At 44.1% G+C, this 16433-nt stretch overlaps 1 protein-coding gene across 4 annotated transcripts in view; it reads left to right on the top strand.

Moving 5' to 3' along the window:
• Positions 1 to 16433, top strand: part of LOC108108361 (zinc finger protein 395) — a 120232-nt gene that overhangs the window by 88465 nt on the left and 15334 nt on the right. For 2 of the 4 annotated variants that reach the window (XM_017216403.2, XM_017216405.2), the window contains exon 5: positions 13383 to 13436. The exons of 1 other annotated variant lie outside the window; for it this stretch is intronic. In XM_017216403.2, coding sequence (XP_017071892.2) covers positions 13383 to 13436 — 54 coding nt within the window. Of the gene's footprint in view, positions 1 to 3328; positions 8431 to 13382; positions 13437 to 16433 lie in introns of those variants that run through there. One more of the 4 variants, XM_017216406.2, reaches the window with a different exon arrangement.

Genomic DNA, 16433 nt, shown 5'->3' with positions numbered 1-16433 from the left:
CTCTTTTTCCCAGATTCACTGGGGAGCTGCTGCGCATGCGCCGCGCCGAGTGACAGCCCAGTTTGGACTGGCAGACTGCAGACAGAAGACAGATCCCGGGACAGAAACGGAGACATAGCGAACCGGCCGGCTGCCGGCGGCTGTGACAGCTGTTGATTGATGAATCCTACAGCCTGCCCCCGAGGCTGCCCCACGGGTGTCTCAAGAGTCAACCAACCATCTCCCCTGTCTCCTCCCGTATTATCCACCAGCCAGTTTCCAGTCTTGCCGATGTCCAGTCTTCGACGATCTGCCACGGCCGGCCTCTCGAAACTCTCTCCGCCAAAAGATTGATGATGACGCAAGCCTCTTGGTCGAGCTTCTCCCCGTTTTATAGTCGCGCTTGTGCAATAAACACTTCTAATTGTAATTAATGAGGCGATTGTTTAGTTTTTATGTGTTGATTTTTCTGATTTACCGCCCAGCGATGCAGTGCGTCCCAGCAAACTGTCCACCGACTAAATGGAGCAGTGAACCTGAGACGATAATCAGCAGAACCTTTAAACTTGGTTAAAACTTTAAATACCCTTTTTAAAAACCCTATTTCTGCTGCACTTCTAGCCGGTTTTATACCCTCTTGAAGGGTATAAAATAAAAGCAGAAGGCATTGCCCATGACTTGGCCAAGTTCTTGTTCCCGTTCTGGTTCTCGTGTGCCGCTGACTTGTTTTTTGTTTTTGTATCTGTTGGTCGTTACATTGAACTTGATGGCCATTTTGCTTGGGTCTAGGCCCTTAGTTCCTCCACCGTTTACTACATTTTACTCCTTGAGCCAACTTCTTGGGGTCTTCAGCTATCGACGCGGATTTATCTTAAATGCTGCGTTTACCGGGCCTGTCTTTACAGCTCCTGCTCCTCTCCCTCCCTCTCTTCAATACTCCTTTAACTTACCATTCTGGCCTTTTTAGCTTCGTGTTTTCGTATATTGGCAAACACTTTTCGGCCTGGCTCAAATTAATGGCTCCGAGGTGCGCCTAATGATCCCCACAAACGGCAAGCGGCAAGCGGCCAGGAGTTCGCTCCAATGAAAATGTCAGCCCGGGCGCTTTTTATTTGCTCTAGCCATGCCATTTTGGAGTTGGCTTGTCTGTGGCAGGAGTACTGCGAAATATGTTTAACAAAAATCAAAATAATTGCATTACTGACGCGTCACGCCAGGGGGGCGGCTATTGGCCAAAGGGGGCGTGGCATGTGAGTGTGAGTGAGTGTATGGGAGAGAGTGTGTTGGCAGAATGTTTTGTTGACATGGCGCTTTGCATGCGACCCGCATATAAATCGGCATCTGGGGAGGGCAACTAAAAGGGGTCAAGCGGCTAAACAAGTTCCAAGAAAAGTAATAGAAACGTTTCAACCGGGGCAGTTGCAGTTGCAGTTGCAGTTGCAGTTGCATATCCACATACATACATACAGATATCGAAACGATATGGGCAATCTACACTGCACTGCACTTTCCCCCACGAATTGATGGGGCCATTGTGTTGCTCTTGTCTTGACTCTTTTGTCAGCATTAACATACGTAAGTGTCAGCTGCATGTTGCTACTGTACAAGCAGCAACAAGCTGGATGTTGCTGCTGGGCTACCAGCCGATGTTGCTGCTGCTCTTGCTTTTGCTGCTGCAGTTGCTGTTGCAAGGGGGCAAAGAGGCCAATTGATTTATCGTGACAATGAGTGCAGCTCCCGAGCTTCGCTATCGATGTGTAAATTTGAATTTCGTGGCTCATAAAGCGGACAATGGAGGCGGCGGTGAAAGACAAATGTGGCAGCCACAGATTGTTGTCGGCAACATGTTGATGTTGTTGCTGTTGTTGCTGCTGCTGCTGCTGCAGCTAGCTGTTGCAAAAGTGAATGCCCTCTTAGTGACGTCACGAGTGCAATCCAGTTCCAGTTTTCCCCATTTCTCATTGCTCATTTCTCGTTTCTCGCCTGGCTGCAATTATCGGCGGGTCCCAAGTTGCAGCGCGAACGATGAGCAAAATACAAAATCCCGGAGAAATATGAAAAGCAAAACAAACTGCACGAAATCAAAACAAAAGCCCGGGCAAGAGGGGCACTATCGAGTGGAACGAACTCTGTTGCACTCTACGGCTTTCAACGGCCACTGTGGGAAAGGCAGTGTGCCGGGTCGACGGGTGTTGAAGTGGAACGTAGCGAATGAGCAGACCGATCGGATGGTTTGGTGTGTGGAGGGGGTGTGCAGTAACCGGGGGATACTATAGTATACTACGATGACTAAATGCAACAAGCGGCGACTTTCGTATTCGTATGTGTTGGTTAGCTAAAGTTGATGAGCAACTTCAATGGCAAGTGGCAGCGGCAGCAGCAGCAGCAACAGCAACAACTTATCTGCAGCAGCAACATGGCAGTGTATGTGGCACACAGGCAGCAGCAGCTGGCTACACAAAGAAATATATCAATTTTAGTGGATTTATTTAACTTTAATCCTAATTGTTCAACTTTTAGTACAAACTTTTAAGTTTTCTTTTTCTGTAACAATAAAGTCGAAGTTTAAAGCACTATAAATGCTGATTTCATTTCGATTTTACCTATTTACCCATATGTATATATATTATATATGCAAGGTAAAAGCTTTTAAGAGCACCTTTATTTTCCGTGTAAAGGCTGGATGTTGCTGCTGTGCCGAGTGCCGAAGCACTCGCAAGTTGCACAAACATGTTGCTCACTGGCTCCGCGACATGATTCTGAGACGCAGATATAAAACCGAAAAACAACAGCAGGAGCAGCAGCAGCAGCAGCAGCAGCAGCAACGACCTGAAAAGCAGAAACATCGCGGATTGGGGAAGCGAGAACAAAAACAATGTTGGGCTAGGTTCCTCCAATGGGCTCCCCAGTGCTCCTTAGTACTCCTCACTGGTCCACACTCCACTCCGCTCCATCGTCATTATTATCATCTGGTTTTGGTCTGGACAATTCTCCTGCCTTCAATCCGGCGAACAACTATTGTCCATAGCTGCTTATTTCAGTTGTTGCCTTTTGGTTAAGGCTCTTGTCATTGTGGTTGTTGTTGCTTTAATTTAGATGCATCTCGAACAGTTTTTGTTTTTGTTACTTGCTGCTGTCTGCTGTCTGCTGGGCAAACATGGCCAAAGCCATGAAAAGAAACTTTCATAAGATAAACAAAAGTTATATATGCATATATATGCATGGACACATATGAGAGAGTTTGCTAGGCTTAAAGGGTTTTCCACAATCGGGGCGAATGTCCCCCAGTACATATCTTCCCCTGTCTTATTTTCCCAACTAATTGATTGTATTTTTCTTTTCATTTCAGGTGAGTTTCCCCTTTGCTGATGCTTGAAAATCTGGTTAACAGTAAGTCGTAAATTATATGATTGCCCACTCCTCCATATTTCTGAGTTTCTGGGTGCGGCCACATTTCTTTTTTTCCTTTTTTTTTTATTTTTTGCTTGTGAAAATCACAATTCTCAATGAGACAGGAAACAAGGAGCGTAAAAATGGTTGAACCAGGTACTTTATTCATTTATTGCCTTTTTTTTTAGCGAAAATTGCACTGGCAATCAACTCATTAGGTTAGGTCGCAGGGGAAAACAAAAACAGCGAGAACAAAGGCGGCTTGGGAGAAACCGCGTTACGCATTTTTAATTGCCAACTTGGAGCTGCCAGACAAAAACAAAAGCGAATAAATAAAGAACAAAACACCGCTGGGGCAATTAAAAAATTAAACAAAATTTCTGCATCAGCTGATGGGTGTGTTTTCGCTGCGGGAATAAGTAAAAAAAAAAAAGTGCTCAGGGCAATGTCAACGAGGCAGCAGAAGAAGCCGCAGCATTTCCTGCCCAAGAATTTCCCTCCTTCAACTTGTGATTCGAAAAACAGGGGCGTGTTTAGGAAGTGCTATTCAAGGGGGTTCCATGAGTTTAAGTTGAGTGTTTACATAGGGGTTTAAGGTACTAAAACTGGCAGCTTAAAAAGAAGTTCAGCTGTCTTTCTATCACCATCTAAACAAACAATATAACTATATATCTAGAGATATATAAATCAATTTGTAATAAAGAATTAAAAAATATTTTTTTAGGAAGTTGCGCTCTTCGATAACATATAAATTATAATTTTTCCTAGATTAAATTTAATGCACTTTGCTTGTTTGGTTTTCCATCCCCGGAAATACAGCCACTGCTTTCCAGGTTCGATGTGAACGTGGCTGTGTTGCCGTAATTTATGCGCCTCTTCGACGCGCTTGCCAATTGCTTCCTCGCGCTGCGTTTTCCTTCTTACTTTTTGTTTTTGTTTTTTGCATTTTTTTTTTTCCAAGAAGCAGCCGGCATCCAGCCATCAAGCCATCCAACCGCCCCCGCGCCACATTGCAAAGATTTCTTTATTACTTGGGCACGTTCGTTGCTTTTTTTTCGTGCCGCTCTTCTTTTTTTTTCTGTTATTATTATTGTTGTTGTTTGGGGTCGAGGCCGGTCATTAATATCCACGCATGGAGTTCACTTCAGTTCGGTGGAGCACGTCCCCCGTTGTTCCACCCACTCCATCCATGCCATCTTATTCCATCACATCACATCCCATCCCATCCCAGATTCGTTCCAATCTGAATCAGCTGTATGCATAATATTTGTTGTTTGCTGATTCTGTCAGCGTCTTGAGGATCGGATCCGCTTCGTCACTCCATCGTCGTCGTTGTCGTCGTAGTCTTCTTCAGCGATTCTTGTCCAGGTCAGTTACTACAAAATATGGGGAGATGTTGCTGCTGTTGATGTTGCTATTGCTGTTGCTGTTGTGATGTTGCTGCTGTGGCTGGCATACGTGAGTGGCTTGGCCAGGCGATATCTTTGGAGTTCACAACTCCAGAGGCTGCACGACTTATCAACTTGGTTTCTGTTTCTATAGCTTCTTGCTATAGGTTCTTTTCCTTCCCTCAGTCGATGCGACAACAATCACGAATGCAGCTCGATAATGACAATGGTAATGATGACGATGGTGCCACTGTGACTGTGTCCTAAATGCTGATAATGATGTTTGTTTGCCGGCGATGACAATGGATCTATATACATATGGTGTCTTGTCTGTGTTATATACTACATACTGCCTTGAAAATCTGATAATTGTAAATAATAATACGATTAATAAGAATTGTTAGTGGTTACTCACTTTATGGTTTACCAGCAAGATTATGCCTTCACATGTGAAACCCATTTAAAAGAAGATAATCTCTCTCTTTTCCTAGCAAACTTAACCCTTTCCTTTGGTGGTTTTTTGGGTTCGCTGTCCTTTGGTCAGGTGGCAGTGGCTTTTAGGAGTTACTAGCTAGCCATTTTCCCTGCTGCCCTGCTAACTCTCGGTCTTAATCTTGGCCAGGTTGTTGTTTCTCCATCGCTGTTGCTGCGGCTGCTGCTGCCACTATTGTTGCTGTCTTTTTTGACCGGCCGGCCGGCATTATATCTCATTACAGAGATCAGCATAAATAAGCAGTGAGCACGCCGCACCACCAGCTCTGCTCCTCCAGCTCTACCATCAACTCCAGGTCCAACTCCGACATCATCAACAACAACGGCTGAGGCTGAGGCTGAGGCTAAGGCAGATTCAGACAACAACAGCCCACAGCCGGAGGAACGAACGAGCGATTAAGCGATACATTCAGCCATGTTCGTGTATTCCCCACAGAGAGTAAGAGACAGAGAGAGAGAGATGGGGGAACAGAATGGGGCATGGGATTGGGATGGGATTCGGAATGGGTACGGGTATGGGTATGGGTATGGTGCAGGGTGAGAGATGGGGACACAGATGGAGAAAGGGCACAACGCTTGCGTACTCGCCGAGGCAATTGAACGAACTCGATTGCAGCGCGTGAAGGTGGACATGACGATCCCGTTCTCCACTTGCCTCCTCCCCAACTCCCCTTGCCCCGTTGTATATATACAACATACATATACCCATTCCCGATCTTCTGGGGCCGTCGTTTTCAAGCGAGCAAAATAGAATTTGTTATTGTTGTTGAGGCAGGGCAGTTCCTTGACCACATGCGTCATCATCATCGCGTTTGCCGTGTGCAAAAAACATGATCATTACGCGATTCCCCCGATTCCCGACTGACTGGACATGGAGCGGCTGCTGATTCAGATTCAGCATCATCAGCTCTATGGCTCCGGCCTCATAATTCCCCCCGCCAACCTCCTTTCAGTCTCGTTCAGGCGTTTTTAATGATGCGTCAGAATATTGTTTACGCATCATTTTACATGTCGGCAAATGGGAATGGGTTGCATTTGCAGTTGCAACCTCATAGATACTCTGCTTCTCTACCGAAGAGTCTATATGTGTGTGTTTGTTTGTTGCCCGGGGGCAAGTGCTGAATAGATGCTGCTTTTATTCTTCAGCAGAGAGCTTGGCCATAAAATTATGAAACCCCTCTGCAAAGAGGTTTGCCAAATTCCATCGTGATGTGTGCATTAAAGCACGAATTAGCCGCCGGTTATGGCTACAAAGTTGCCTGCCCAGGTACGTTTATCTGGCAGATGCATTGCCATCCTTATTAGCCGGCAATTTGTGCCATGAAAAAGAAAATATCGAAAAGGTCTCAAAGCAAATGCTGTAATCCTATGCCCTGCCCAGCCCTGCCCTGCCCAGTCCAGCCCTGACCTGCCTCTCGCTTCACAGATGAAACAACCTCAAAAGTGCAAGTTTAGTAGTTATGATTGAGCTCTCTGTTTTTGGGCCAAAAGTAATAATTCCAATAAAGTTTTCCTCTAGCCCAGGGTTGTCCAGAGTGTGTGCTGAAGAAAAAGTGTTGCCATGACGCCGGGTGCAAACAATATCGAGGTGAATGTGCAACAACTGCACTTTGTTTACATTTCTCCTGCTGTGTTACTTTTCCCCACTTTGGCATTTATGCTTAAGCTTCTGCTTATGCTACAGCTCCGGCTCCTGTTTTCCTAGCTGCTGCTGCTGTTGTTGTTGTTGTTGTCCTGGCTGTGGAAATTAAGCGAAAAACTTGTCAAAGGCATGTCCTGCCCTGCACCAGCGATCCCCCAAACCACCCGCTTGCACCTCGCATAAAGTCAAGTGCGGCGGGCGGGGGAAAAGCAACTTTTCTATCCAGCCCTTCGGTGCCAGCACAGAGAGAAATTCAAAGGGTTAAAATGTTAGGTAATGTCTACAGATAAGGAAGTGATAGATGGATGACAAAGGATGCCTCTTACTATTTTCTTATGTCTTTAGTCATAATGAAATGAAATCATGGAAAACCTTCTCTTGCATTTTAGATGCCTGTAGCTGACTCTTGATTACTTTTGTATCGTTTTCGACTTTTTTCTCAGTGAGCTTACTGCTTACTTCCCCTGTTTTATTTTTGCCTAGGTTGACATGCAATCCCAGGTACATGTGGAGAGTTCCCTGCCGATTCTTAACTGGGTTCAATGACATACAGGATAAGCAACAGCAACATCGGGCAGCCTACAATCCACCACCACTCTAGCATATAGTACTACTATGTATGTATAAAGTATATATAGAACAACAACAACAACCGGCATTAACTTCGCTGGGGCAAGAGCACAAAACGTAAACGTTGCAAAAAGGCGGCAAGCAAAGGCAAACCCGAAAACAAAGCCATGGCTAAAACGTCCAGAAGCAGGAGCAGGCCAGAAATGGGTAGGATGATGATGATGGCTAGAATGGGATGGGCAATGGCAGCGGCAGGGGTAGGGAACGGAGCAAAGTGGCAGTAGATCCATGCTGCACTTGAGGTTAAAGGCAGCCAGAAACCGAACGAAAACCAAACCAAGTTGAGTTGAGCTGGGGCAAACCTGTGTACAAATACTCGACATGCACGCCGCCCATTTGCCACTCCACTCGGTATCCTGTTTGCCTAGGCACCCATCTCCATCTCCATCTCCATCTGCAACTCCCATTCCCATCCACCGAATCCTTATCCATATACCCATCCCTTTTGGCCATCCGTAACCCCCATATGTTCGAGTTGAATGGATTCCTTTTGCTTCGGTAGACCGGCTTTTCTTTTTCGCTTTATTTTTTTTTTTTTCGGCGCTGGCGAATTTGCGGCAGGACCTTTTGGCTCCTGAACCCTACTGCTATTTCTCCAACAGTTTTCATTTGCCTTGGCCAAGATTATTAAAATTCCTACGATATGAATCGAGAAGTTCAATAAGGTCTTGAATTCCTGATCTCAGATGTATGAAGAAAAGTCGGCGAGTGGAAACGCAAAGCATACACCAGGGGGCCGTATGAAAAGTTTGCTTTTGGAATACCATTGTTTACCTAGGCCGGCTCTTCTTCTGCTTCAATCTCAACGCCTTGACTTATTGCATTTCTCAATTTTGGTTGCCAGGACAACGCTTAACGGGTCCTGATCCCCCAACTTCTCCTCATACTGTGGGTGGCAAGCTAAAAAGTCAAAAAAAAAAAAAAAGGAAACCTGTGGAGGGAGCTTAAATAAAACATGACCATTACCGCTGCATATTAAATAATATATTGAGCCGGCCATTAGCTGAGATCGACGCTCGCTGCATTTTCATAACAAAACAATTTACAAAAGGCCACGGCACAAAACCGGAAATCCTTTCCAACTCGCATATGGCACGCAAAACGAAGGCAACTTTTCCACTCGCCAATGTTGCCGTTGTTGTTGTTGTTGTTGTTGTTGTTGTTGTTGGGTTTTAGGTGCCCCGAAGCAATTGTTACTGTTGCTGTGTTGCCGCGGAAAATTGCCGCTTTTAATATTACCTTTTATTTGCAATTTCTGTTTTTTGTTGGAGCCTTTTGTAATAATGCAGTGCGCATGTAATAGGAGCCAGGTGCCAGGGTGCCGAGTCGCCTCCATGCATTTATATTTGTTGCCGTAGTCGTAGTCGTAGTCGTCGTATTCCCCGTTGCAGCAATCATTTCCACCTAACCGCCCGCCTGCTGTTGTCATCTGCCACAATTTGTACGCTGTTATTAACTGACATGCTTGCCAGGAGGAGGATTATTTTTTGTTTGTTAGTTTTCCCTGATTTTTCTTTCACTTTTTTGTAGTTAGTTTGTATTTTCCCGTTTCAATATTAATGGCATGATATACGTTTACAGGGCAATGTAATAATTTACAGAGCCTGGCAATCCATTCTTATTTGGTTTTCACCCCATCGATTTATTTTAATAATATACTTCGAGTACCTGCAATCGGGCAAGTCCCCTCTCTATATCTTTTTCTATATCTGCCAAGAGTTTGAAGTTTTCTAATCAGACATTGAACTGCCAAAATAGGCATGTATATACCTGCTGCTGATTGGCAACGATACGGTTGAAGTTTACTGTACCCTTATCTGATGTTGACCTTCAGCTGGGAAAAACTGCGCTTTTGCACCGACTTTGTGCCTTTGTGCTTAGATATAGATATGCCAGAATTGAAAGTAAGCCAACAAATCCCCGTGCATCACAAATATAAAATTGACAAAAGCAGAGCCAATCAAACAAAGAAACTTATCGCAAACCCGATAATATATAGGGGGGAGTTGGGTATTATAGGGGGGTTTTTCTATGATTTCGCAGGGGCGGAAGACCTTTGGCAGACTTCTTGGCAGCCCGGCAAACAAGTCGGTAAACAATCGAAATAGTTATATTTGCTTTTCGCTTTACGATGCAAATTGTTTTGGGGGACCGAGTGACTGCCTTATCAGTGGCATGCCATAAAGTAGATGTTTTTATATGCACTGAAAAACTCGCACCCAATCGTATGACAGAATGTTTATATTTATACCTTGTTGTTGAATGGAAATGCGAAATGAAAATGGCTAAAGAGGCAATGGCAATGGGGTGGGGAGAGTTCATTGTCATCAAGGTCGTTTGGGCACTTTTCGCCAGTCGACTGTGTAAAACGCTGCTTAGACTTAGGAGTCTCCTCTCTCTCTCTCTCGCCAGACGAACTTTTTTTTGATAAGCTCATCTAATGAAAATAATAAACTGCTGTCAGACGCTAAAAAAAAAAACACAAATCGAATCAGGTTCAATGCACTAGACATGTGCAGCTTACACTACAATTAACTGCGTTAACATGCAAATTAAATTTAGTTTAATTAAATTATAAACATTCAAATCACAAAGCGAAGAGTCAATGCACTTGCCGGCCAAAGAAATTTCATTTAAAACAAAACAAACAGCGGGAAAAATAAAACAAAAAGCGATTCGCTACGAATTGAGATTGAAACGAGTGTCGATCGAGGCGCTTGTCTCTTTCTTTTACCCTCCCGCTGACTCTTTCTCTTAGTCTCTCTTACTCTCTCTCTCTGAACTCTGTCTAACCTCTCAGTACCCCCAAAAAATCCCCATTTAAGTGGGTTTAATCTGTTGTCAAAGTTTCATTGACTCGCTTAGGCAAAAACTGCAATTAAAATGCGAAATTTTTGCAAATGCTGGACAGCGAGCGAGAGAGATGGCGCGACTGTGTACGAAAGAGAGGGACGATCGGCGGCAAGCGGTTAAAGATTATTTACGAGCCGCTTGTTAGTCACGTTTTTGCAGCAGACGTTGCCCAGAGTTCACTTGATTCGACTGACCGGCAAACACGGCTTCGAATGCAAAACCAACAACCCAATAAAAAAACATATAGTATAAGGTATAGTAGAGTATACTATAACAAAATCGAAATAAAAAAACTGAATTGAGGCAAACGAATTGGGACAAAAACAAATCAAATCAAATGACACAAAAATGGCAATTTGCAAGGCAAATGGCATAGAATGGAATGAAATCGGAATCCGAAGAATTTCCTTATAGAGGTCATTGCTGATACGTGCTTCTTCTTCTATTTTTGATACAATACTAAAATACCCAAACCGTTAGCTGCAAATGACCTTCGAAGTCTAGACGTATTTGACAAAAAAACACAAAATACAGGCGCACACTCGAAAAAATGAACACAAACACACTCACCCAGATACTCAGACACAAATAATGCGTGATTCTGTTGAAAACTCATCGAGTTTATTCAACTCGCCACCACCCGCCCCCCAGTGGATGACAGAGTGGGCGTTGAGCGCTGGGTGGGCGAATTTACGAGCGTGGCAAGGACACGACCCCGCCAGTTTCACTTTTATCGGTGGCAGCAATTAGTGGCAGTCAGATAAGGGAATTACTCGGCCGCAGCCATGAAATGTTTGATGTTTATAACGACTATGTTTATAACGCTGCCAGCCAAAAACTAAGCCCTGCAAATTCTAAACCCAAACTTAAACTTCCCCTCTAAAAAACAAAACAATAAACAGCCGCCAAATCCTTTTTTCAGTCATCCCAACCCTCTTCTGGGTTAATGTTGGCCTAGAATGCCTGGCCTAGCCTGCCTGCCTGCTGGGCTTTTTATGATTTAAGATTTAACTTTTTGCCCTCGATGCGTGCCAATGACACAATAAAAGTTGCCACAGGCAACTCAGCCGGAGGAATCCTTAAAACGAGCTAGTAGCACGCAGGTCCCGAATCGCAGACATTTACGCACCTTGCCATCCTTCGTCTGCCTTTGGGCCATGAAAGTTGGCTGGGTAGAGGCGAATGGAATGGGTTTAGGGATAACGCACGGCTAACAATCGAGAGAGCAGGCAAGAAGTTTTTCAAGAAAAGAAAAACAAAAGGAAATTGAGCTTAACAGACTCCAAATTGGAGACCCGACTTGCAGATACCTTTTAATAATTTTAACTTTATGTATTTTCAAAATCTTTTTTATAGATATATATGTATCATATTTTCAATATTATTTATTAAGTATATATCCTTTTTATCCTTTCAGCTTAAATATTAATCTTTAATCAATTTTCCCTTAGAAGACCTCCAATTTCTTAAGCTTAGTACACATTTCTTAAGACTTTTCTTAGCCAAATAAACACAGCCGACGACTACAGCTTCTTAGCTAACTGAAAAGTGCGTGAGCCGGACTCGTTCAATGACTTTGGCCTGGTCTCTTGTGTGTATCTCTTGTTATTTTTGTTTTGGCCGACTGGCCCAGCAGGCCATCTGAGGTCTGGGGGTTCGGGGCTTTCTGGCTTCAGGCCTCAGCCTCCTTGGCCCAGTGTCAATGGCATTAGCGGAATCGAGGTTGTTGGACTTGGCAAACGCCAACGCAGAGTCCTCGTACTTGCTCTCATTCGCGTCCTTTTCTTTTTTGGCGGCCCCTTACTGTGCCATATTTTTAGCCTACTTTGCGGCGCTGACCCCGCACGGTCGCCCAAGTATATTTAGAGGTCAATTATCTCAGGCGTGGCCAAATGGCAATCCATCATTGGCCAACGCCCGTGCGTATGCAATGCTTTTCAGCTTTCAACTGCCCACTCACCTCCACGACTAATGATGAGTAATTTCAGTTCATTTTCAGTCGGGCCACGAGCATCTTTAATAACAATTACGATGGGCTAAAGTAGCGAGCGAGATTTTATCGCAAGCCTTTTTTATTTTTCGGCTCGCCAAGGTGGATTAAGGGGGAATTGGTAGAAGGTAGAAGGGTTGCGGGTTATTCAACTTTTGATTAATTGCGGCGCATGCATGACAAATGGCTGACGCGCAGTGCACTTGTAATTGTTTTTGCCCGCCAGTCCATTCAATTAACTAAATTTATAACTCCGAACGGGCATCTTAGTCATGCATTCGACTTTTGTTTTAGGCGCTCTCCATTCTCAATTAAAACCCGTCCGATTTCCCAGAAAAGCAACTGACTTCCCATGCAATCGCCAAGGCAACTCCTGCATAAGGCCAGTAATTAGCCGCAGTTAACACGGGCAATTAGGGCCTGCCGCCAGTATTCGGCAGTTCGTGAAATCATGTCAATGCCTCGCATTTATCGTTAATCAACGGCCGGCAAACATGAAAATGGCAAAAAGGAAAACCCATGGCGATACGAATCAGAAAGAAAGAAAATTCACTGCATATTCGTTTGGCCACCATATCCGCAGTGGTAGTCTCAATTTGTTTGCTCACGAAAGTCGGCTAACAATTTGACCCCGACATGGTAAACTTGGAAATGGGAACACGAGGCTATCTCTCGGTGCCTCTACTGTCCTTGCCACATGCGAATGGCTGGATGGGTTGAGGACTGGGGGGTTGTAGTTGGGTTTTAGCATGGTTTGTGCCAGTTTTTGACATTTTTCCCTGGCCTCCTGCTGCGACCAGTGTTCAATGCCAGCGACTATACCATGAAAAACCGAAAAACAGCAGGGAGTGGAAATCCCCTTGTTTGAATACCTGGAACTTGCAACAGTCATAGGAATTCAACTGGGTTTTTCCCCCCAAAGCAAATAATATGAAAAATATATTTATTTGATTTCACATCGGAGTGAAAAGTTTTGGCACAAATTTTAATTAATTTTGTACCTCTCGTATCTTTTTAGTTGAGTGACATGAAGTCTATTATCCCGCATAGTTCCAGTGCCCCGACCAAAACTGTAAGTTAACTTTTTAAACCGCTTTCGAGCAGCCAAACATTTAATGCTCAAAGCTACAATAACAGAAACAAAAACGAGAAGCACTTACAGTAGAGCTAAAAAATACAAAAAATATAGGTATATATAGAGAGGTTTACAAAGTTTTGCCATAAAAAAAAAAAACCATTGAACGGTTAACGAACGAAAATCGACCCATTGAGTGAAGCCAAAAAGGCAATTTAAGCGCCTTTTGTGCACATCGCGCATACGCCGCGTCTGCCGGGCTACCCAACTGCAGGGCCAGACTTTTCGAGTCCAGCCAGACGGAGCTGGATGTGGAGCTGTAGCTGTAGGTTGAAGTACAGGTTGCCATTCGGCTATTCAGTCTGTCCCCGGTCATTACGAAAGTTATTCATGCGAACTGTTTGCCCTGGCCATTACATCAACCGAACTGGACTTTTTCGACTGGCTGGAAAAATGCGGAAATTTCGGCACTGCCTTTCGGGCAAAAAGGAAAATTTATGAAAATTGCCATGTGCTGCTGCCTGCGATACCCCGAATAGATCGGCATACCCCATACCCCTATTTTGTTTTTTATTCACTTTCCCTGTCAATTGTTTCGAATGGGGCAGCTGCCGGCCGTTTATTTTGGCCTGGCCATTTGCATTCCACTGGTTTCCATGTCCAGCAGTTGTCAGCTTGTCAATGCAAATGTTTCGCCACGTCCAATCGACGGATATTCTATCTATCAGCGTTGAATTTCAATTAAATTTTCGCTGTTCGATGGCGAGGTCTATAAATTGCATTTGACCGATAGATATACCCAAGTATCGTATCGAATTGGGGTCGCTCTTCGGGTTTCCAACCAACCCCAACATCTGGTTACTATTTAGGAGAACTTGATCCCCACACAAAAACGCATTTAGCCACCCCTGCTTTCGGCCAAATTATGACAACTCCAGTTGACTCCTCCGAGTCACGAACCGCCCGTTGGCATATCAAATTACAATTGCTCAACATTGGAAAGCCGCAAAGCAACCAAAATAAAGCCCAGCTATATCTATATATATGTATATATTTAGATGTAGTAGAGGGCCAACCGCAAGCAAATTGAATTAATTAAGAAGCGTGTATTATATTACCAAAGACAAGGAGGCGGGGTGGCAGATGATAAAGCAAAATTAATCAGGAACCAGGAAGAAGAGGGAAAAGGCTAAGCTCAGGTCACAATTAAAGCTCCGCTAAGCTATGCAGAATTATTAAAATGATTTAAGCTGCCAAATTGCTTAAGCAGTGTTTTCTTTTCCTCATTCTTTTTTTTATTTTTTTTTTTGGGTCTGCCAGAGTAAAGTTTCGCCCACTTTTGGCTTTTAGTTTGAGGTTATTGTTCGAGTCAATAGCAAAGGATAAAAGGGGAAGCGATTCAAGAGGTAAAAGAGAGGAGAGAATTCTAATTAAAAATCTTCCGGCATTTGGCATTATTTTATCTAAACAGGAAGCTGGAAGCTTCCTCCGCAGACGGAGTGCGGAGTTTCGTTCAAGCCAAGCGAAAAGAAAGTCCCAGAGAAAAGGGGGAAGGGGGGTCTATGGAAAAGAGGCGACACTTTCGCCAGAGTCCTTGCTGCATAATGAAAAGTCTTACGAATTGGGTCAGGCAAGAAATTAAAAAGCCACCCCGGATTCTGGGGGAAAAAAAGAAGACAAAAGGAAAAGTTAAGAGGGAAAACTTAACTCAACTTAAAGCTGCTGCCGTTATCATTCGCAATTAGACGCGTTGACACTTGGCTCGACTTGGCCAACTTTTTCCAGCAGGCCAGTCGAAAAGTGGCAAGTTAAGAGCGAAAAGTTCACAGGGCTATCCGGAATCTGGAGTTGTTGCCTGGCAAATTGGATGCTTAAACGGGAGCATCTGCCCTTGTTGAATGCGTGTGTGTGTATGTGATTGTGCAACAAATTGAATATTTAAATCCCGCACTCAAATCCTTGCATTGCTGAAATTGAAAAGGGTTCCCCTTCTCTGCCCCAAATACATGCCGCATAAAATATGCAAAGAAAATAGAATGGAAACAAAATTATGTTTAATGCAGCGTTTTTCAATGATTTTTTCGTTTCCTTTTTTTTCGGGGGGAGAGGAAATAGAAATTGCTTTCAAATTTGCTTAAATTTTTTCTTTATTTTCCCAGCTCCACTGGTTGTTTTCCCCGTTTTATTTCCTTGGCCTGCGTGCGTGTTCAATTTGCAAGTGCAATGGAAGTGAAATTGAAATTCACCCTGCCTGCGGGTGTTTCTGTCTCTGTTTCTATATCTGTCTCCCTCTCCGTCCCTGTCTCTGTCTCTGTCTCTTTCCACTCCGTCTGGGTCTGAAGTTGAGTTTTTGGTTTCTACTTTGTTGCGGCTGTTGTCGCTGTTTATGCAATGCAGCCAACCTGCAATTGGCAATTGGATTTGCGAGTCTTGCACAATTTCCAGTCTGAATCAAAACTTTGGAACACAGCAGTTGCCGGCGGGCACATACTGTTGGGATACACTCTATCCCATACATATATGTCCATATATATCCCGTACATATATACATAAATAATCATCCGGGTCCAAAGTTTATCCTTCGATTTGATTGCAAAAGCCTTCGAGTTGGGCAAACATCTGGAGCAGGCCGAAAGTATGCCAAGTCCACAATTCAATTCGAAGGACTTTTGCGAGCACTTTGTTAGGAAGTTGTGCCACAGCTTTCAGCATTTGCCTAAGTCCGTATTAACCCATTTCCTTTTCTTTCTGTTTTTTGGGCTGAATTCATAAGTTGTTGCTGCCTTACCTCTGCGGGGATTAGGACTTCAACATGTTGCACATTGTTACTCCACACTCTATCCATATATGAATCTGCCAACGCTTTCGGCGACACTCGAAGGCCGATTGCCGCCATGTCTAATTTGCTGGCCATAAGCAGCTTACCAACTTTTCCCGCCCCCGCCCCTCTTTCCGGCCATATTAAAACGGCATTTTAAACGCACACACAAGGCC

The sequence above is a fragment of the Drosophila eugracilis genome, unplaced genomic scaffold (genome assembly GCF_018153835.1).
Source record: "Drosophila eugracilis isolate 14026-0451.02 unplaced genomic scaffold, ASM1815383v1 contig_47, whole genome shotgun sequence".
Taxonomy (NCBI): domain Eukaryota; kingdom Metazoa; phylum Arthropoda; class Insecta; order Diptera; family Drosophilidae; genus Drosophila; species Drosophila eugracilis.
This window is presented reverse-complemented; position numbering and strand designations above follow the sequence as displayed.